The 24,009-nt window shown below is 39.6% G+C and overlaps 1 protein-coding gene across 1 annotated transcript in view; it reads right to left on the minus strand.

Moving 5' to 3' along the window:
* Positions 1-24,009, minus strand: part of MAST4 (microtubule associated serine/threonine kinase family member 4) — a 557,439-nt gene that overhangs the window by 240,427 nt on the left and 293,003 nt on the right. Inside the window, 1 exon segment of the mRNA XM_032849379.1 lies at positions 23,335-23,370. Within this exon segment, the coding sequence (XP_032705270.1) occupies positions 23,335-23,370 (36 nt within the window).

Raw genomic sequence — 24,009 nt, forward strand, 5'->3', positions numbered from 1 at the left:
AATAATAACTACAGTCTCATGCAAGTGGCTCAGAATCATGATGTGAAAACTTATTTTTTTATCAACTTACATAGCCTTCTAGTATAATATTCATTACACAAATCCACATTCTCTTCTGCTAAAGAAAAATAGCGTAGTAATAAAATGTTTTATACACACATCTAGAAAATATGTTTGTAATGGAGATAACAAAAGTTGTAACTCACATACAAAAAATACAAACTGATTAAAATACTAACCCCAGAGACATTAACAGCAAACATATGAATAGAAATTTCCCAGAAAAGAACATCTCAATAGCAAACTAAATGAAAAGATAATAAAATGTTTTGTTAGTGAAAAGTGAATTAAACTAACAATAAAGTATCACTTTACACGTCAAGAGGCAGACTATAAACAGTGTCAAAATACCTATTGTTGGCAGATTATGAAAAAATGTGGCTTTTCAAATTGTTAGCTAGTGGAAATACATGCATACATTATTTCTTCTGTCGGATTCAATTTGGGTATTTTCTATTAACCTGTCCTTCACATTGCTAATAGTGTCTTCTGCTGTGTCTGTTCTTCTATTAAAACTGCCCATGGAATCCTTAATTTCAGATATTGTATTTTTCAATTATCAATTTTTCTACTTGCTGCTTTTTCTCCCCCATAAATTTTAATTCTCTGGTGAAATTTTCCAATTTTTCATTTTTCTTCTTTAACATACTAGTCACACTTTTTTTTTTTTTTTTTACATTTTTTTTTAAGTCCCTAAATTCTAACTTAAATCTTTGGGATAGCCCTCATGGGCATTCAACTGATGTGTGGTGGGTCTTTGCCCCAACTCCTCTCTAAACTCATGTCTCGAACATAGAAATTAGCATTCTCACTGTAAAACCAACCAAGACAATGTTCTTCATATTAAAAGGGAATAGTCCATTAAATTTAGGCAATTTAGTCATCTCTGGAAGCCACTGTCTCTTTCTGGAAGGCAAGCAACCCTTGAATATGAAGAAGGGAAAGCATTATGTGATAAAACTACCATGTAACTTAAAAGAAATTCAGCTATATTCCCTTTTAAGTGTAATATTTCTTATATCACACTACCACTCTACATTTATCTTAGACACTAGCAGCATTCCAGGAACAAACCACCTACCATGACTATTATGTGATGCTTACTTGGGAACAGGAAATATTGGAAAAGACCAATACCAGAAAAAAACAACTGCTATCCAAATGTGATATAATTTTGTATCTAGAAAGCCAAACAGAATCAATTGAAAAACTACTGGAGTTAAAAGAAAAGTTAAGTAGCTTGGACAGATCCCACATATATAAAATCCAATAGTTCCACTACCAGTTAAAAAAAAAAAAAAGAAAGAAAGAAAGAAAATATGACTTATTAACAAACCCTACTCACATAAAATTAAATAAATGAAAATACTCCAGAATAAATGGTTCCCAGAGGGGACGTGGGTGGCAGGGAAGATGGGTGAAACAGGTGAAGGGGATTAAGAATACACTTACCTTTTTTTATTGTTTTAAGATTTTGTTTATTTATTTGACAGACAGGGATCACAAGTAGGCAGAGAGGCAGGCAGAGAGAGAGGGAGAGATCACAACTAGGCAGAGAGGCAGGCAGAGAGAGAGACAGGAGGAAGCAGGCTCCCTGCAGAGCAGAGAGCCCGATGTGGGGCTCGATCCCAGGACCCTGGGATCATGACCCGAGCCGAAGACAGAGGCTTAACCCACTAAGCCACCCAGGCGCCCCAAGAATACACTTATCTTGATGAGTGCTGGGTGGCGTGTGGTATTGCTGAATCACTATAATGTATGCCTGAAATAATCTAACACTGTATGTTAACTCTACTGGATTTAAAATAAACTTTCAAATAAATAAATAAATACTCCAAGATATCTTAAGGAGAAATATATGCGATCTGTTAAAAAAAAAATTTAGAAAGAGAGATACCAGAGTCATTAAATTAATAAATGTTTCTAAAAGGATAAAACATAGCTTAAGATGACACTTTCTTCTAAATGAAATGTACGCTTTTAATATTTCACTTAGGGAACTGTGGCCTTGTAAGTGAACCCCAAACATGATTCTAATATTTATCTAGAAAAAAAATGAATAGATGAACTTTATCACTTAAAAGTCTGCAAAACAAGAGCAAATATGGAAATATATGTCTACAGTTATCAAATATAGTATAGTCCTAGTTAAAGAAAATATGGATAATAGAGAAGAGATAAGGTGTATATTAAATATAAGACACAACAAATCAGTGGGAAGAAAATTATTTAGTAATGGCAGGAAGGAGTAACTGGTTAGCAAAATGGGAAGAAAACTGTAACCTACTATGTAATAAAATAAATTACAAACACATTAAGACAACATTTATTTTGTGCTCCTAGATGTCAGACACTGGTAGGTACCAGAGACACCAAGATGAAAAGACAGTGGAACAGTCTAAGAAACAAAGGAGCAGCTAATGAAGTTCACAGAGGCCCCCAGTCCCGTCTAGCTGGAAGTACTTCTCATCCTAAATTGAATGAGCATTTGGAAACTTGTAAAGTACCATGTGTGCCTTATTCCCTGCCCCCCACCCAAATGCCTTCACACACAAATGCACAGTGCCTGACACACAACAGGTGCTCACATTTTTATGGAATAAAAAGATACAGGGTGCCTGGGTGACTCAATGGGTTAAAGCCTCTGCCTTTGGCTCAGCTCATGATCTCAGGGTCCTGGAATCGAGCCCCACATCGGGCTCTCTGCTCAGCAGGGAGCCTGCTTCCCCCTCTCTGTCTCTGCCTGCCTCTCTGCCTACTTGTGATCTCTCTGTCAAATAAATAAAATATTTTTTTAAAAAGATACAAAAGATGCTACAAAATAATAGGACTGCTTTTCTGTGTATGTTTACCGTATAAAAGCATCAGTTCTTGTCCTTCCACTTCCAGTGTTGGAAAACCTACTGTAATTTGTCACTTACAGAATGATCTGAGGGACAGAAGGAAGAGATTTCATTAAAGAAAATGAGAATGTATTTTTCACGTTTCTCAATCTATGCCAAATTCTGTCCCGAGGAGGAAAATAGTAAAAGATGTGGTCAAGGTACAGGCAACTGAGTAGGGAAAAAATGGTTTAAAGTACTTCTGAGAAGCAAAGAAGATACTGCTAAAGATGATGAGCTTAAGACCAACCTAAACATTTACGACTTTCTAAAAGCAAAGGCTGGCAGCAGAGGTGCTCAGAGATAAAGATTACCTATGAAAAAGAAATTGGCAGAAAAAGAAAAAAAAAAAAACTTTCCCTAAAAAGAAAAGACTTTTCATTGAGTTACATTCCAAAGGCATTTTACTGTACATGTTTAACACACCCACGCGAGGCTTAACATACACCAGGAACTGCTCAAGTGCTCTTAGAAATATTATTTCATTCAATCTTTATAATAACCCATGATTCAGGTGCTATTATGACGTTCTTCCATAGATAAAGATACAGAGGACAAGAGATGTTAAGCAATTTGACCAAGGGTATGTAACTATGAAGTGGCAAAGCCAGGATTTAAATTCAGGCTGTTAAAAATAAGTTTCCATTGACAGAATTCATCCCAAATGCATGGCCACCAAATTAACATGTTTTTCTTTTACGATGGGAATAACAGAACATTCAGAAATAAAGGGAGGAGTCTAAGCAGTGAGGAAGACCTGATGTGAATTCTCCATCAGTTAAAAGCTGTGACACCCTGGACAAGTTAAATAACATTTCAGCACTTTGGTTTTCACATCAGTTAAATGAAGGAAAAACAACCGAGCCTCAGAAGTAAGGACTGAGAGAAAAATACCTACAGAGGAGCACCTGGCAACGGGGGACCACAGAGCTCTGGACAACTTGCAGCAAACGTGGCAACAGCTGCATGACCACTGAGGGTCACAGGGCATTCTGAGCTGGCCACAGTCACTGTGGGGGTCCCCCAGGACAGAGAGGGAAGAAAGCACAGAACTGGAAAGATGGCTCCAAGAATTTAAAGGGACTGAGGGTTAAACAGGTAGGAAAAGGGCACAAAGGGCAGATTCAGTGGGTAGCAAAGAGTTTTGCAAGGTTACAATATAATTGGACTCCATAGGCACCTTGGAAGATGCTACTTCCCCTTACAAAAGTGCTAATAATGATACAAGTACATCACGTTCTATGGGAAAACATGGCACTGCACAGTATCAAAACCTAATGATGAAACTGAGACATGAGGATGTCTCTTCTTAGTCTCCTCTGCATGTAAAATGAATAAAAAAATCAGAAAGGGATATTCTGAATCCCTTTCTTACAGTACTACCTGTACCACTAGGAACTGGCAAAAATTTATTGGCGCCTAGCATGTTCCAAGCACTGTGCAGAGCATTTCTTATTTTTTTTTTTTAAGATTTTTTATTTATTTGACAGACAGAGATCACAAGTAGGCAGAGAGGCAGACAGAGAGAGAGGAGGAAGCAGGCTTCCTGCTGAGCAAAGAGCCTGATGTGGGGCTCGATCCCTGGACCCTGGAATCATGACCTGAGCTGAAGGCAGAGGCCTTAACCCACTGAGCCACCCAGGCGCCCCTGTGCAGAGCATTTCTTATACATTATCTCACCGAATCCTCATAATGGTCTCATTTCCATCATCCTCATTGTAACAGAGGCAAAGTAACATAGCTACAGAGTAGGAGAATTGGGCGGTAAGGTAACACCACCAACTGAAAAAAAAAAAAAAAAAAAGCCTATGATTTTATTTATTTAAAAAGATTTATTTATTTATTTATTTATTTATTTTTCAGACCAAGAGTGAGCGCAAGCAGGGGAAGTGCAGGCAGAGGAAGAAGCAGGCTCCCTGCTGAGCAAGGAGCCTGATATGGGACTTGATCCCAGGACAGAGCCACCCAGGAGTCCCCAAAAAAAGCCTATGATTTTAACGACAGTAGCTACTACTTCTAAGTACAGAGGTTTGGGGGAAACCTCTTCAGAGAAAATATGGAATCACTAACTCAAGAGTACCATTTCTCCACCCAGTGCAGAGGTCCACCACCTTCTAATTCATTAACACATGGCTGGCCCGTCCCCGCCCCTGCTTTAGATCCTTCCTTTGTTGCCAGGTTCATTATTTGCTGCTAAGTAATACAGCTAAAAGCAAGGCTGGGTTTTGTATAAGAAACAACCAAGCCAAAACAAACAAACAAACAAACAAAAACCCCACAAAGCTTAGGTGCAAATACTTATTTCGGTAAAAAACAGAAAGACAAGAATTAATTGAACCCAGGCTCACCTATTTCAAGTATAAATATTAAGTCAACCTACTTAAAAACCAAGTAACATCCATGAATACACTAAAACTAATTTGTACCAATTTTGGCCCTTTGTGTATTCTATACCAGTGCTCCTCCTCAAACTGGAGACTAAAAATGACTGTTAGGGAGATGAACGTTAATGCAGTATAAAAAATTTTGTTGACATTTCACTGAGAGTCTTAAAAAAATATGAACTCTGGAATGACTATCCTTTAAATTCAGACTGTTCCATGATTTCAGTGCCATGTTTCCATCTGTGGTAATGATCAAGTCGGCCCTGTATTACTATTTCAATTTTCCCGAGCTAATGAGAAAAAAACCAGAGGATTGAATATACAAATAAGGCGAGGGCCAAATGATATCATGGAGCACTGAGGAACCATCGAGAAAGGCTTTCTGTCAGGAAAGTCACAGCAGAACTGAGCTCCACACTGCATAGGATAAATATGTCAATTCAAAAAACAGACAAATGAAGGAAGCAGGTAGCATATCAGCCAAGAGAGATTTTGTTTTAGCCAAATATCATCATTAGTAAGTAATATCAGGAGCACCTGTGTGACTCAGTTAAGTGTCTGCCTTTGGCTGGGGTCATGATCCCAGGGTCCTGGGATCGAGCCCCGTGTCCCACTCCCTGCTCAGCAGGCAGTCTGCTTCTCCCTCTCCCTCTGTCCCTCCCTACTGCTCACGCTCTCTCTCTCTGTCTCAAGTAAATAAATAAGTATCTTTTAAAAAACAGGTAATATTAAATCAATACTATTATTGTAAATGCCACTCCTTTTTTTTTTAAAGATTTTGTTTATTTAAGATTTTGTTTGACAGAGACACAAGTAGGCAGAGAAGCAGGCAGAGAGAGAGAGAGGAAGGGAAGCAGGTTCCCTGCTGAGCAGGGAGCCCGGTGGGGGGCTCGATCCCAGGACCCTGGGATCATGACCTGAGCTGAAGGCAGAGGCTTTAACCCTCTGAGCCACCCAGGCACCCCTGTAAATGTCACTCTTGGCGGTTTTGTTGTATTTGTTTTAATTTATTTTAGTTGCAGTGGTAACAGTGAATCTGAGTTTGTATCTGGCTTTTTTCTTCATATATAATAAAGTATCATTAAACTAAATATATTTACATAAATATATTTACATAACATTGTAGTGAAATTAAATATATTTACATAACATTGTAGTGAAAACATTTTTTATGGAAGCTTAAGTTCCTTTAAAGTAAAGGTCTAAATATTGCATCTCAAATTGCAGTTGATCCTTGAACACCACAGGTTTGAACTTCATGGGGTCACTTATACACAGATTTTTCTGGATAAATACAGTACGGTACTGGAAATACATTCCCTCTATGATTTTCTTAACATTTTTTTTTCCCTAGTTCACTTCAAGAGTACAGAACAAATATACAAAATATATATTAATCTATTGTTTATTTTATGGGTAAGGCTTCTGGTCTATGGCAGACCATGTAGAGATAGTTCTTGGGGGTGTCCTAAGTTCTATGTGGATTTGTGACTGCCCGGGCATTGGTGCCCCTAACTTCTGCGTTGTTCAACGGTCAACTCTACATGGGTTTGCACTGAAATTCGTGAGCAGTTTCCCACACGCTGATGCCCTGCTCTTGCATACTCCACACAGAGCACGTGTGATGCAAAGCATCTTACCACAGGATGCTTACCACGGGAAGGGAAAAATGAAACAAGATGGGATCAGGAGGGAGACAAACCATAAGAAACTCTTAATCTCAAGAAACAAACTGAGGGTTGCTAGGAGGTGGGAGGGTAGGGATAGGGTGGCTGGGTGATGTACACTGGGGAGGGTATGTGCTATGGTGTGTGCTGTGAAATGTGTAAGCCTGATGATTCACAGACCTGTACCCCTGGGGCAAATAATACATTATATGTTAATAAACATAATTGAAAGAAAGAAAGGAAGGAAGGAACTAGCTTAACACATAGTTAGACAGAAACTTTGACTTCTGACAGCCAAGGAGGCATGGGAGAGTCCTGTGAAAGCTATGGCAAACACATACCGGTTCCCACACAATGTCAGCAATTTCAGAAAGCTGTCAGGTGTCCAGACTGAAAACACTTTGTTGGAAAATAAGTATAGTTTAGAAGAGGTGCTTTATTCTTTTTAATTAGTAAGCAACATGCAACCAGGAAAGAAAGAGTGGGGACCAAAAAGTCGAAACTACTTGGATCACCAAAAGGGATCAGGAACAACTAATAGGTTTGGGTGAGAAATTTTTGCTCAAATAAAGGTATACACAATTCAAAATCTCACAAGCTCATTTTCAGAGAGTCAAATTTAAAAAATACCTCATCGTCACTGAAATATTTTTATTGGAAATTTTTCTACATAAAAGGAGCACGTAAGTACAATGCAGGCAGAGAGAATTATCAGAAATATATGAGTACTAAGTCTACTCCATTTAAGAGTATGGGCACAATCTATGGGTGGCTAAACATGGTAATAAACGATAATGAACTTCAGATAAGCAAAAGCCACCTTAGGCTTTGCAAAAGCCAAAGGATTTCTGGCTTCCCGGTGTCTGTGGGTTTCAAAATAGGACCTCTGTACAGATGAGAATTAAAGGATACATCTATCCAATTGGAAATAGTGATGAAGAGTTGTATTTATGGGTTGCGAAAAAACCACTAGGTAATATTTTGAAAACCCCAACACAGCATTTTGTTAAAATTTATTTCAGCCAAGTGCAGACTTTGAATAAATGAAAGGACTTAATTGCTAAATTTCATGGTGTGTCATAGAGAAAAATACCAAATTTCACTCTACCAAAGATTAATAGAAAAATCATAATAAAACACCCAATTATTTACATAGCTTAAGTAGATATCAAAGATTGCAGACATGCTCTGAGGAACACAACTAATCATCAACCCATGACCCATGCACAGCTAATTACCATCCAATATGGAGAAAACCTTCACCACCTATTCAGTTTATAATGTGCCCCTCACATCAAGGTTTTGTCATTTTTGGTTTTAATAAGAACCAGTCATGCAGGGAATTTAATTCAAAGTGCAAGCAATTTTAACATTAAGTTTATTTCATCTCCTTTTTTTCTCCACTTTTTCCTTTTTATTTTCAGAAGAAAGCAAACTGTGTTAATTCCTGAAATACACAACCTACAAGGGTGGCCCAGAGTTCTCTATCACCTCCACTTGTGAAATCCAACTCTCCAGCTAGAATGAAATAATAAAACCAAAGTCTTCTAGAGAAAAGGCATCTTATGAAATCGCCGTTTGAGTAAGCAAACTAGAGGTTAACACAAGACATCCATTTCTTGGCTTGGCCTCCTCTCTCGAAGCCCGGGAATTCCAACGAAAAAGCCAATCTCATCTTGAACTGACGAAGTTTTTGTCATCTTTCCTAGGAAAGGTGGAAGAGCTTTCCCTGATCAACACTGCCTAGCTACTCATCTCTAGAAACCTCTCAAATAATTCCAACTTTAGTTTGACAGACTTAATTATGAAAAAGCCCTCATGGTTAAGATTTTATGAACAGCAATTCAGCATGGACAGGTAATGGAAGATAGTCCGTATTTTCTATTTCTCACCAGCTAGGTTATCTTTTGGAGATAACATCCGTATCACCACCACCTCCAAAAAAAGAATGCTGGATACACACCTGTTTTTATAGCATTTCCATATTTTCCTGAAGATAGGAACTTCACAGTTCCCTCCATGCACAGTTCACCCTTAAACAACACAGGTTTGAACTGTATGGTTCCGCTTATATGTGGATTTTTTTTTTTATAAATATAGTACCATAAAATATATTTTCTCTACCTTGAGATTTTCTTATTAACAGCCTATTTTCCCTAGCTTACTTTATTATAAGAATATACCGATATGTGTTAATTCGCTGTATATAATATGGGTTAGGCTTCTCAACAGCATTAGGCTGTCAGTAGCTCCATTTGGGGGGGTAGTCAAAATTTATACTTGGATTTGTGACTGCACAGGGAGTCTGCACCCTTAAACATCTTGCATTGTTTAAGGGTCAACTGTACTTTAAAAAGTGGCGAGAAGCGCCTGGGTGGCTCAGTCAGTTAGACATCCAACTCTTAATTTTGGCTCAGGTCATGACCTCATGGTCCTGGGATCGAGCCCCACATGGGGCTCCATGTTCAGTGGGGATTCTGCTTAAGATTCCCTCTCTTTCTGCCGGTCCCCTTAACGTGGGAGCATGAACATATTCTCTCTCGCTCTCAAATAAATAAATACATCTTTTTAAAAAGTGGCGATACATCATCAGGTGTCTGTATTCCCATACTGGTTGGAATTTCAGTGGGAAACTGAGTCCTGCATTTGAGAAATTGAATGGCATCCCTTTTCTATAGTATCTTAATATATACAATCTTTCCGGGCAGCAATGCAGCTTTCAGTAGACTCTGAATATTTTCAGTGATGGAGGCCAGGGACAGATAGTATGGATAAACAAAATACAAATATTTTTTTTTAAAGATTTTATTTATTTATTTGACAGACAGAGATCACAGTAGGCAGAGAGGCAGGCAGAGACAAAGAGGGGGAAGCAGGCTCCCTGCAGAGCAGAGAGCCCGATGTGGGGCTCGATCCCAGGACCCTGGGATCATGACCTGAGCTGAAGGCAGAGGCTTTAACCCATTGAGCCACCCAGGCGCCCCAATACAAATAATTTTTAAAGCTTCTAGATTGCTAGAAGCTTTACAATCTAGGAGCTTTACAAGATAACAACTAGAAATTAATAAATGAAAACCAACATAATGTAATGCCCAATCTCTTTTTTTTGTTCAGCTGCTAACTAGAGTAATTTCATCAGGAATGCATTAAGAAAACTGTGAATCAGAGTTAGCTAGGCTCCTTTTTACCAACCTCACCACTCTCCAGTCTTCCAGTCAATTAATCAATCAGTCAATCATGGAAAAAATACATTTATCCAAAACCAGGGCAGAAATTCCTATCCTACCATAAAGAATTAGGATCCTGGGTGGCTCAGTGGGTTAAAGCCTCTGTCTTCGGCTCGGGTCATGATCCCAGGGTCCTGGGATCGAGCCCTGCGTTGGGCTCTCTGATCGGCGGGGAGCTTGCTGCCTCCTCTCTCTCTCTGCCTGTCTCTCTGCCTACTTGTGATCTCTGTCTGTCAAATAAATAAATAAAATCTTAAAAAAAAAATAAAAAAGAAAAGAATTAGGATCCTGATATGTGCCTGAAAGGCAACCACACAATTGATAAAATCAACAGCTTGAGGGGAAAATGGGGTAATAAGGATATGAGGTTAGAAGTGAACTTTCAAACACTCTGCTAAATGTATGAAACCTGATAAAAATAAGGGAAAACATGCTCAGCGAGAAAATGTGACATTTTACATACTTCAAGTATAAAAGGAGAGCATTAGTTGTCTTAAAAGTACCTCAGGCAGGAGGTACTTTTTAGGGTCTCACATCACTGTGACTTGGAGACACTGAGAAAATGACTTGGCCTTGTTAGAGATAAAGTTCTGAGCAGCGGTGTTTCCCCGAAATCCGGACCTCCATGAAAATTGTCATCTCTAGGGCTAGCTGTGAATCCAGAGCTGCCGAGAAACATGAAGAGTTCAAGAAGGCTGAGGACAGCTATGGCAAAACCTTGATTTATCCCACGCAGCTGCACAAAGTAAGTCTCGCCCACAGCACCAGGTACTGAAGCTTAGTCCTGCCCCAGCACCTGGGTAAATGCCCATCATCCCTCCTCTCAGGCTGCCCCTGTACAGTCCCAAAGCAGCCTCACCCATCTTGGCTTCCTCCCTATTCACTGCCTTGTACAGGACAATCAGACGCTAAAAGGATGGGGAACCCACCTATGAAAGCAATTCTCTACTTTCTTGCTTCATACATTCCTCAAGAAGTCAAATATATGTTGTCAGGCAATTTTTCATTCCTTGAATGATTAAAAAAAAGCTTCAAACATTCTAATTATTGCTCACACACCCCTCACTGATACGCTCCCAATCTGTCCACATCCTCTCAGTTTTGTCCTTTTTGTTCGCTATCAACGACACACACCACTGACCCAAGGAGAGTCCATGTCTGACTGAAGCTAACTATTAGTCCGTTTTGGAAAGCCAAATAATTTTCCTCTGGTGTCGGCTGTATTAACTGTATGAGAGGTACACTTCTTATCACTGATACGGCCCGTTCTTTTCTGTTTTCAATTCAACTCGCTAAAACAATGGTAAAAAGCAATGAAATGCTCACATCAGTGTTGTACTGCCAAGATAGGGATGCTGCTGAAAGTCAATGTTGGCTGGCAGAAAATGGGTATGACTAACACTGTCTACACCATTAGGAAACAGAGTTCTAAATAAATAAGGGAGCAGTTAAGCAGGATACAGTTTCACAATCTTCTCTTTGACTTCATATAGAAGGTGCCTTAGGGGGGAAAAATGTCATGAGGCACAACAGACTAGTCCTTCTTTAGGTCTTGGAAAGAAATTCTCCTTTCTTCCTTTTCCTTGGACCAGTCTTTTCTTCCTGAGATACTGTGTACTCTATAGGGCAGTGATTGGGGTTCCCGTGGAGAAGATCTCTGGATCAGTTAGGATTAGGCATAGCTGTAACTGTATATGACTGTTAACCCACATATGTGGCTTAAACAAAACAGCTTACTGCTTTCTCAGAAGCCCAGAATCCAGTGTTGGGAGTGGTGACTACCAGATGGTCAGACTCAAGTGACTTGTACCTTCCAGTTCAACCATCCTTAGTAGGTAACTCTATCCTAATGGTCTCCTCAGGGACCAATACGGGTGCAGGAGCTCTAGCCAACACAGACGCATTCCACACTGGAAGGAGGAAGTAAAAGAAAAAGGATTCCCACAAGTATCTCTTGAGCAACTTTAACTTAGATCTCCCTGGTCAAAATGTAATACCACCGTAACTCTATCTAGCTGTGAGGTAAGAAGTCTCGTTAGGCATAGTCATTTAATTGAGCACATTACCACTGTAACAAAAATCACAGTTTTATCTGTGAACCAAAACGCAATCATGGATACCGCGCACAAAGCTGGATATCTCTGTCAGTGTCTCTGCCAGTTTTCATTCTGGGCACGAGCCTTGTCTTGAGGCACCTGAAGGTCCAACCTTGTTCACTAGACACCACTGCCAAGGATGGCGGTCTCCAAGTAGGGAAGAGCACACTGGTTCCCCGTGTCCTTTTGCATCTTCCCCCAAGCACCTGATGGCAGGGAGATGGCCATCAGTGCCTCCAGGCCTGCCCAGATGCCTATCCCCAGCTCATCTCAACAACATACAAGGCAGTACTCTAAAGGTACATCATGAAAGTTAAGACACCAGATCACAACTGTCAGAGAAACAATGTGATAAATCGTGAGAGGTTTCCAGGTCCATCCACAGAGGACCACTTCACAAGTAATGGAGCAGAAACAGCAAAAACAGTATTCATTTGCCATCATCTAAAGTGGAACTGATTGGATTTCGATAGATTACTCTAATGAGGTGTAGAGGAGAGCCTGGATGGAAAGAAAAAGGAAGAACAAAGACCAACTCCTACTTCCTGCTGGCTTTGTTCTCTGCCAAGTACACCCTTCCAATGCTCTCTCCCGAACAAGCAACTTGTCTTTGTTTTTCCAGTCAGAGGAGTCCAGGAAAAAGGAAGGGGACATTGCACAGACTACAACAAGCTCAAACTTGACAGCACTTACTGGCAGGGGGAATCTGTCTTCCACATTTGAGCAGGAGGAATAAGAACAGAGGGGCTTTTTGAATTGAACTGCACACCTCAGAAAATACTTAGTCCTAACCCTCAGTACCTATGAATGAGACCTTTATTTGGAAATAGTGTCTTTACAGATGATCATAAGGGTGAATCCTAACCCAATGACTATGTCCCTATGAAAGGGGAAGACTTGGACACAGGAAGAGTCATGCACAAGAGGAAATGCCCGGTAATGATGGAAGCCAAGACCGAGGTGATGCATGTACAAGCCAGGGAGCGCCAGAGTGCCAGCCAACCACAAGGATCTGGGAGAAAGACCTGGAACAGATCCTCCCTCATAAGACTTCATGAGGAACCAACCCCACAAACCCCTTCATCCTTGACTTCTAGCTCCTGGAACTGTGAGATAAGAAGTTCCTATTGTTTAAGCCATCAAGTTTGTTTGCAGCACTGTGTGATGGCCGCACTAGCACACTAATACACGGGGTGACTGGATCATATCCACTCACCTCAGTGAGCCTGGGGCAAAGCTCCCTTTCTCTCAAGTGTCCACACCTCAAGCTACTTGTCAAGGGCCACCGTTTTCCATGACCATCATTTATGTAACTGAGGCTCCAGGCATGCATGTTCTATGGGGTGGTTCAGGACTGTTCACCAAGACAGTGTGAGAATGAGGGGTAGCCACAGGACCCTCCACCCTAACGTAGATCACCTACCACTGTGACCGAGACAATGAGAAGTCAGACACTGCACAGTTGGATACCTATGTGTCAGAGTCTGCTGACACTATACCAAAAACTATACCAAGAGATAACTGCCAAAGCTTCTGCAGAAACAGAAGTATCTGAGTCAAAGAAAAAAATGAGAGCAAAGGACCACGCACAGAAGGCCCTATAATCACTTCTTGTGATGAACAGGTTCACATATGAAAATGTATTCTCTTTGTCAATCTCTCTCAAACATGTTTCTCTGCTTCCATAACACCTCTCCTTTCTCTCTCTCTCCTGGGCTTTCTGTCATAGCATGGGGCTGGAAGACATTGGAAATGGAAGAGGCTGAAAAAGCTGGTGAAGAAAGTTAAACCTTTTAATAAATAGAAGTGAACTGGAGGAAGTCTCACTTCTATGCACATCCACTCTCTTTTATGGTTTCTAATGAAAAATCTAGGAAGGGAATAGTATAATATACCCACCTGGTTATCAACAATTATTCAACCTGACATGTCAAAAATAAATACTGTTGCGGCCCCTGCTCCCGCTCCATGATCTTGGTTCCCTTCCTTCCCTGAAAAGGTAACCACCATCACAAATTTGGTCTTTATTATTCTCATACATGCTTTTACACGCTACATTTCTACCACAAAAACAACTCACCTAAAATGGTGGTGTTCTTTGGCCACATTACCCACTGGTTCCCTTTTTTTCCCCCCTCTCTTTTCTTTCTTTCTTCCATCTATCAGAAGAATAATATCAGACAAATGTATTCAAAAGGATGGCAGGAATAACCACAAACAGCTATTTTTATTCCTATCAACGAATATCTATTTTATTCACCTGTGTTACTTGTTCCCTTCCCCTACGAATCTGTGATATAAGGAAATCAAGCCGGAACAATGGGAAGTACACTTTGAAAGGTATCTATTTCTGGCACTCAATGCAGATTGGTAAATGGAACTGTACATCACTTATGCTTAAAATTCTCCTGGAGAAAAAACCGAATGGATAAATTAAAAGTTAGGAGAGTATTAAATTTACATTGCACTTCTTAAATTTATTTATTTATTTATTTGAGAGAGAGAGAGAGAGAGCACGCAAGCAGAGGAGGAGGGAGACAGAATTCCAAGCAGACTCTGTGCTGAATGCAGAGCCTGACCTGGGCTCAATCCCAGAACTCTGAGGTCACGACCTGAGCTGAAATCAACAGTCGGACACTGAATGGAGTGAGCCACCCAGGCGCCCCTTGTACTTCTTTACACAGAGGACTAGAAAAACACTGAAATATTAATCAGCAACTATTTCATCACTTTCATCTGTTTCCATAAAATATTTAAATGCAAACAATGAAATAACACTGCGCTAGACACAAATAAATTAAGCTGACAAGCCAACATCTACCATCATATTTGGAGCACATCACGGTCTTTTAAAAAAAAAAAGGATTTTATTAATATTTATTTGAGAGAAAGAGAGCACAAGTGGAGGGAGGGGCAGAGGTAGAGGGACAAGTAAACTCCCTGCTGAGCATGGAGCCCGACTTGGGGCTCGATCCCACAACCCCATGGTCACAACCTCAGCCAAAGTCAGATTCCTAACTGACTGAGCCACCCAGGCACCCGGAGGAGCTTACCACATTATTAGAATTTGGAACAACTTAATGTAGGAATTCAGGAATTGCTCAGTCAACTAAGGGGTTAGTCATTGAAAGTGTTAAGCAGCAGGGGAAAGAAGGGATTTAAAAACACACAAAACAGTATCTACAAATATTTGTGGCACAACTCTGACATGCCAGGCATGGTTCTAGACACCGAGGATACAGCAGGGACCCAAACCTCCTGGCCCTAGGGAGCCTCCATTCTAGCGGGACAACGTGGACAAAGGTACTCTAATGATACATCCTGAGCAACTCTGGGAAACCCTCCCTGATCAATGAATCACTCCACAAACCACAACTTGGCTAAGGAAGGCTGCAGTGCTGGTTTCAGGGGAAATCTTAAAAAGCCCCAAGTGTTAGAGCAACACAAAGAAAAACTGTTCTACTCCCTAAATGAATATGTCATCTCTTTGTTGACTACGGGAACCTATTAAAATGTGTTGTGAGAAGTGAGTTTTCTGCACATAAGAACTAAAAGCTTCCTTGAACCTAAACAAATACTTCCAACAGCTGCAGAAAAAATGTGAGCATTTTTGAGTTTTCTGAAATGAATTACACAAAATAAGGAAATGCCTCAGTACCTAAGCAAGCATACATGACCATGAGTAACGGCCCAGTTTGTCGCTCTCCTGGCTCTTCCGTTCAAAGGCACAGCAAATATGCCCACATTTGAGCAGAGTACTCAGCTCACCTATGACTAGTTGAAGCTCCAGAAAGTACCTCCCTGCTGAAAGAAAAACGTGCACCAAAGAATCAATCATCATCAAGTAATGAGGAGTTTAAAAAGAGCCTGAAGAGAAACAGACTAAAATGCTTTCAGGGACTCTCTTTACCTGGTGAGATTATGGATGAAAACTTCTATCCTTTATACTTCTCTACTTTTCTACAAGGAAAGAATGAGAAAAAATGATAAATGCTTTATGATCTGAGAATTTTCATGGCAAAATAAAATGCTACTCCATTTCTTAAATGCTAGGAGCCTCTAACACTGTAGACACCTAAAGGAAAAATTATTTAATGCATCAAAAGACACAAGTGAAAGCTACATTCACTGCTTTTTAAACTGTCTTTCCTTTAAGTGATAAGATAAGGGGTAATTTCAAATGCATCTTCTCCCGCCTGTATTTTCTAGTTTTATGATGGTCACCTGTGTGACTAATTCTAAGTATCATTTTCTATAAATACCAGTTGGCTGTAACTTATTAAGATACTACAAATTATACATTATTACTCAAGAAATGGACAATAGGAATACACATATCAGTTTCTGCCATAAGAACAGTTCTTGGAAATGCCTCCAGGTTTGAATTCTTTCCCTCTTTACAAGGACACAGGGACGCTCATAGAGATTACAATGCACCAACTCTTCATAAATTAGCTATCTCCATGGAACAGCAGTCCCAGGTCTTCCACCATCACTGCTCTGTCAACATATCAACACCACGTCTGATGAGTCACTCACTGACAGGAGACGGCAACAGGGAGAAAATGGAACAGGAAGGTCTGGTTCTCAGGTCTCTGTCACATTACATACATTGCAGGATTGAAGTGTTTTCTGATGATAGAAAAACAGCCGAACTCAGGGCCAGCTCCCTCTTGATGACAGGTTTTTAAAGCTCATCTTCGAGCTTGCTTCTGCTCTGAACCCCATTTCCCAATCATCGGACGGTGGGTTATGAAGGCAGAGAACAATTTGTTACATCTCTGAATGCCTCCAGCGACAAGGCCAGATTCCATCAGTCTTCCAACCAACAGCCTGAAATATACAGTACTGGGCTCTTAGGTTAAGGTCAGTGCTCAGGGTCACAAACACCAGCAGAATAATTTCTACAGGGACAACAAAAAAGAGCCAGAGCTCTGCCCTCCTCAACAGAGTCATTTACAGAGAAGCAGGATGGCAGTGGCCCCAAGGCGTGAGGCAGAGGAACCTTGGGGTTTCTGGTGGATGCGGATTCAGGATACAGTACTAGCAAGCCAAAAACGAGAAGATAGCCTGAAGTATGTGAGCCGCAGCCTCACAAGGTACCTACAGTCCTCAAAGCACTTCGTCACTGGCCCGTTTCCTTTCTTTTTCAGGCAGGTCTCCCAATGGCTGGCTAGAGAGATTTTTTTCAGCCTTCATTTTTAAGGCTCCTGCTGCCAACACCTGTCTCAATTGTCATTGGCTGACCCCTAAAGATGGGCATGAGATTCCCCAATATTAACGGACCCCAAGAGAACAATTCTTTCTTTCAGGCTCACATTGGGTACGAAAGCCTTCAACTACCTGGCATTTCTTTTAATCAGTTATACTGCTTTGGGGCTCATTTCACAAAGCCATCTGGCTTTGCAAACATCAATGCAAAGACTATGAAAAAACCCACTTTTTATTGTGGCCCTGCAATGGGGAGCAATCTACTTCAAAGTATGTTAAGCTCCAAGGGTTCTGGTGTGGAAATAGCTGGCTAAGATTCTTCATTGTTCAGACATCCAAGGAGCCTGGCCCTTCTAGAAGATAAAAGGATTCTTCTAAAAGCACCATGTAAAGGAAAATATTTGTCCGGTCACAGTGTCCCTACAAATGTGATCTTATGCTCCATGGCTGGGTGTCTAAGAAGATGAAAATGAAGGGGCCTTAACAGATCTGGTGGAGACCGGGTCAGATAAATTAAAGGTTGGGGGACATGTGCTGTCCTAAATTGGAGAATGCTGAGGTGCCCTCCTTCCTGTGCATATTCTACTCATTCTTACAACATGTTCCATACCTCAGGATGGCATTAAGGAGAAATGCTTTGATTTTTTTTTCCCCCTACTACTGAATACAGGTGCAATTATATATATATATTTTTTTCAACTGCAATTATATTTAAAATATCTTTATATTCTACTGCTTTGAGAGGTTCACTTTTGAAGTTTTCTATTCATACATTTCAATAGTCCTACCCCTCTCTAAGAGATTGTAAGCTGGCCTTGGAAAAATCCAATAGCAGGAGAAGGTACCAATAGAGGTGGCTCTTTATTTTTCTCTCTCCAAATACTATTCCATTCATTAGAATTTGAATGATAGCAGAAATGACAACAGAAAACTCAAGGAGACTGACATTCCAACATTTAGATGTACAAAAATAGGGGCGCCTGGGTAGCTCAGTGGGTTAAGGCCTCTGCCTTCGGCTCGGGTCATGGTCCCAGGGTCCTGGGATCGAGCCCTGCGTCGGGCTCTCTGCTCCACAGGAAGCCTGCTTCCTCCCCTCTCTCTCTCTCTGCCTGCCTCTCTGCCTACTTGTGATCTCTCTGTGTCAAATAAATAAAATCTTAAAAAAAAAATAGATGTACAAAAATATCGTGGGGACTAATAACTCGGGGTCAGATTTAATGTGTCATTTTAAAAAGTCGTCCTGTGACATAACTTAACTTGGAAGTTAGATGCAGCTGGCAGTACGTGTCCCCAGCTCATAAGAGGTTTCCCCAAAAGCAGCAGCTTTCCTCTTTAAGGCACAGAGAGGAAGGGTCATTGACTACCGACCCAGCGGCTTGACCGGCATAACGGAGCAATCTCAACACAGTTCTCAAGGGTGAAACGCCCTGACAGCAGAAAGGACAAGTGCTTACGTCACACTCACAGCTGATTTATAATTTCTGCCACTAGCCCAGGGACAGGGTGGGAGCTCACTCCTCAAGACATAAATGTTCTCTGATGATACTACACTTTACTAGCAACAGACCTGTTTAAAATCGAAGCAATATGGAAGTCTCACACTTTACACTGGATCTGTTGCATCAATATTTTCTTCCACCTCCCATGTGTGGAAGGTTTAACATATTCTAGCAGTAGACTAAAGAAAATAAAGATGAGAAACTCTACTTGGAGATCATTTCAGACAGTGCCAAACACATGAAAGTGATATTCAGTGAGGGTAAGATTTTAACAAGAACAAGAGGATAGGATTAAATTACTCCAACGGTACATGAAGTCACATTCTGCCTTGGTCACTTGGAGGCAACCTTGGTAAATCTTAAAGTGAAAATCTGCACAAAATATTTACCTTGATTAAGGTTTAATTTCTAGTTTAAGATTTTTCCATTGTTTGAAAGTACAATATCACATAAGGAGTTCTGTTTCAATGTGATCTAGATTAAAAATGCCTATTAGTTAAGGTGAGTTCCGGTTTACCTCATCTCATTAGGTCCAGGAATGATATCTGCAGGCTTTGGGAATATTGCTTTGAACCCAATACCTGAGATGCTCTGGGAGCTATGTCGCTGTTTTTTCGGGCAGCACAGGAGTACCATCACTGGCTTCACATCTTTTTGTCAAGTGCAGGGATTCCAAGTAACCCTGGTCAGTTCATTGAAATCAGCAGAGGTGATGTATTCAATACAGTGTTGCAGATGTGGGGGACTGGCCTCCTCATTCTTCCTGTCCTGTGAGCATTACTCTGATTTTTCTGGTTCTTGTATCTTCCCCATGTCGGATTTCAAGGCCTCTACTCAGAGTGGCTTTGTGAACACACTGATGATATACTGTGGGAACTGTGGTTTTTCTGGCTTCAAGAAAAAAACTGATCAACAGCCATTCCAACCCCTGTCCAGAGCTGGCGGTTTACGTTTGTTGTTTATGCAGTTTATTTATGATGGTTGTTTATGTGTGTTTGACAAACACAGAGAGGGGTTCTCTATACTATTTTTACTTATCTATGTATTTATTTGAAGATTTTATTTATTTGTCAGAGAGAGAGAGTCCGCACAAGCAGAGGGAATAGCAGAGACAGAGGGAGAAGCAAGCTCTCTACTGAGCAGAAAGCCCGATGTGGGGCACAATCCCAGGACTCTGGGATCATGACCTGGGCCAAAGGCAGACGCTTCTGCCTGAGCCACCTAGGTGTCCCTCTCTACCCTATATTAAACAAATTTTCCTAAGTCTCTAGGATCAGGTAGCCCTAGAGCTACTTGAAGTCTTAACTATTTGACATTAGTTTTGAAAACAATTCCTTTATTATTAACCTTATCATACCCTTACTTACTGTTTTGTTTTCCTATGCTTTTCAGTTCCTGCAATAGCCTGCATATATTTAAAAACAAATTTGTCCGGGCCCCTGGGTGGCTCAGTTGTTAAGTGCCTGCCTTCGGCTCAGGTCATGATCCCAGTGTCCTGGGATCAAGCCCCCAACGGGCTCCCTGCTCAGCGGGAAGCCTGTTTCTCCCTCTCCCACTCACCCTGCTTGTGTTCCCTCTCTTGCTCTGTCTCTCTCTGTCAAATAAGTAAATAAAAATCTTAAAAATAAATAAAAAACAAATTTGTCTTAAAATTAACAATGTAGAATTTATATCCATGATTGTATTTAAAATATAGTCCAATGATATCTTTTTAAGTTTATGTTTATCAACTGTCAGTGTTGATCCTGATTAAAACTTGAGGACAGGAAACAGAATCTGAGTAGATTAAAATACAGTCTCTTTGGCAACACCAGAAACATGATAAGCCTTTTATTTAGCACTGTTTATATCACTTGTTACCTATGACAGAACAAGATCCGGGGCTTGGGGCTTTTGGTAGGCTCAGCTTGTTCAATGGCTTCTAAGTACCATTTCCTCTGTCACTGAAATTTCCGCTAGGGCCCTGCAGAAGAAACTCCTTCAATTTGGTTTATCTGACATGAACAGCTCCACCCCCGCCCACACTGTTGAAAGCATCCTTGAGATTTAGCACAAAACAAAAACAAACAAATCCATTCTGAAACCGACAAAATGTTCCCTACCCCAATCATGGCTGCCAGTTATATTCCTGAAAGAGTCTGGTTGACCTTTAGTGGAAAGTTGTATTAGAGGCCAGAAGGCAGGGACATGAAGTATCTGCAGGATGGTACTGGATCTATGAACTGGATGGCAGCTGGGAGCTAACTGTTCATTACCTTTAGAACAGAAGAAAAAATTCCACTTGGCTATCTATGATTTAATAAAGATTCAAAGTTCACATACACGGTTTAAATTTAACTCTAACTAAACTAAGTCCTTTTTTTGGTCTCAGTGTGAATAATTTAAATGAATTCCCTCTCTCTTTTCTAAATTACCGTCTTTAATATTCATACACATGCTCAAAATTGCCATACCAATTAATTTATTTGAATTATAATACCATTAAAAGTACGAAGAATCTCATTTTTTAAAAACATAATTGTTTTTTGTCCAAGTATTTCATTCAATAATAATCACAATACATTAATTATTTTACCATTTCATTTTTGGCTACAGAACTAATGGTTTTTTCTAATTAATTAATGAAACACGGGCGGACTCTACATGGGGAAGTCCCTTTGCTTTCATAAGCAAAATACAGACCTTGTATGTGTTTGTATATATATTTATCTGTAAGACAACATTACTATTATTTTTATCACATGCAGTTTTAATGGTTAGCTATAATATTTCAAATCCCCTTAGAAAAACACAAAGTTATTTAGTGTTTTAATATTATAAGTAAAGTTTCCAAAAAAGCAACTGAGAATATCAGTGAACACAAGTTATTATCACAGTAACATAAAGTTGAGAAGTATCAAAAACATGTAAAATATTAGACTTTACCCAAAATTTCAGGTGTGACAGTTTCTTAGGTCAAGATTATTTAAGGTTTAGAAGAATGAAATCATAAAAGATCGCAAGATACATGGTTTGTTATGCCCGTCTACAGTTCTTTCTTTACATTATTTAGATAGCCATCAACCAATCCAAGTCTGGAGTATATTTTATAGTTTGGCACATAAACAGAAATACAGAGTATTACAAGGTCACAGTCACTGAGGGCATTCATTACTGTAGCTTTAATGCAATAATCTAATTTTTGGATAGATTTCAACATGTAATGCCTGTAACCCCCATTTCTCCATTTTGAGGTAACTGTATAATTATCACAGGCACAAAGTAAAATCACATTTAAAGAATCAAAAGTCACAAAAGAAATAGGTCCTCAGTTTATCAATAAATATTTTCCAATTAGTAATACCAAGTGACAAGATCCCCAAACTGAGAATTACTAATTTAATTCTATTTATTATATATTGTTATATGACCTTTTATATTCAAAACATTTAAGATAAAATTCTCCAACTTTAAGTTTTAAATTTAAGTATGGAAAAAACAAATGGCTAAAAACAACAATGAAAACTATGAGAAGACCAGTGAAGGACAACTTACCAGACATTACAACTCCCTAGAAAGCCACTGCATTCAAAACAGCATGGTGTTGGCACAGAAATGGATAGGGATCAGAATACAGAGTCCAGAAATAGATTCAAATATATATGGCATCCTTATATGTGGCAAGATAACATTTCAATCCCATGATAAAGGTTCTTGTAATAACTACAAACTAATAAAGACAGAATCCTTCTTTGTACCATGTACAAAACTTAAAAATTGCAGTCAGATTTGAAGGTTTTAAAAACTGGGGAGAAAATAGTGGAAAATATTTAATGACCTTGAGATACACACACCACCCTGAACAAAACAGATTATCTCAGAAGCAATAAAGAAAAAGACAGACATATTTGATTAAATAATAATTAAAAATTTTCATGTGGCAAAAGACATCCCACACAGAGAAGAATGATAAAGATACATTTGCACACATATAACCAGGATTAACATTTCTAAAACATAATAACTCTCAGAAAATACAAAAGAAACACATTACCAAGCAGAAAAATGGGTAGTGGAAATGAAGATGAAGTGAAGAAAAGAGAAATTCATATGGATAATAAACATATGAAAATATTCTCAACATCAACAGTAGTGGGAAAAAGGTAAATGAATGATCAGGGACGATTAGATTGGTAAGAATTAAAAGGAGCAATGACATCTAATGCTGATGAGAATGCGGGAAATGGGCACTCTTACGCATAAATATCATTTGCTATTCCTCTGAGGAAAATAATTAGCTTTATCTGTTAAAATTAAAAATACACATACCGTTTGACCAAGCAATTCCACTTCTGGGAATCTATCCTATAGAAGAAAAAAAAAAAAAAAGGACCAGTACGTAAGGACGCAGGTACAAAGATGTTTACTGCAGCATTGTTTGTTGTGTGGCAGAGGAAGAGGGGGGCTTGGAAATCGCATTATGCCCAGTGATGGGAGAAACAGTTAAATGAAATGTGATATATCTACAATATGCAATTATTTAAAAGAACAGGATAAATTGGTAGATGCTAACTTGGAGGTAATGAAAGCAAACTGGTAAGGTAAGAAAAGCAAATTGAAGTGCCATAATCCCATTCTTAAAATGGCAGCCACAGCAGCAACAGAACAGCATGTGTGAGGCACTCACATGTACATGAAGGAAGACATGGAGGAATACAGACCAGACTGACAAAACCGACCTACGGCTCAAAGTGGAATCAGGGATTAGAAGGGAGAAGGATTACTCACTTTCTCTTAGTATATTTCTGTGCTGTTTCACTAGTGGCTAAGGGCACCATGATACTCTTAAAATTTTCAAAAATATATTTAAGAAACAATTATTAACTCTTATTAGTGGTAGTAGAGCCGTATTTCCAGACATTCATCCTCAGTGAAACAGTAGCAAATAACTATTCCTTTCTTTGATTATGCCAGTCAACACAGTATTCATGTTTAATTGCTTGC

Source organism: Lontra canadensis, unplaced genomic scaffold (genome assembly GCF_010015895.1).
Source record: "Lontra canadensis isolate GAN:19392208 unplaced genomic scaffold, GSC_riverotter_1.0 scaffold4, whole genome shotgun sequence".
In the NCBI taxonomy this organism is placed as follows: Eukaryota; Metazoa; Chordata; class Mammalia; order Carnivora; family Mustelidae; genus Lontra; species Lontra canadensis.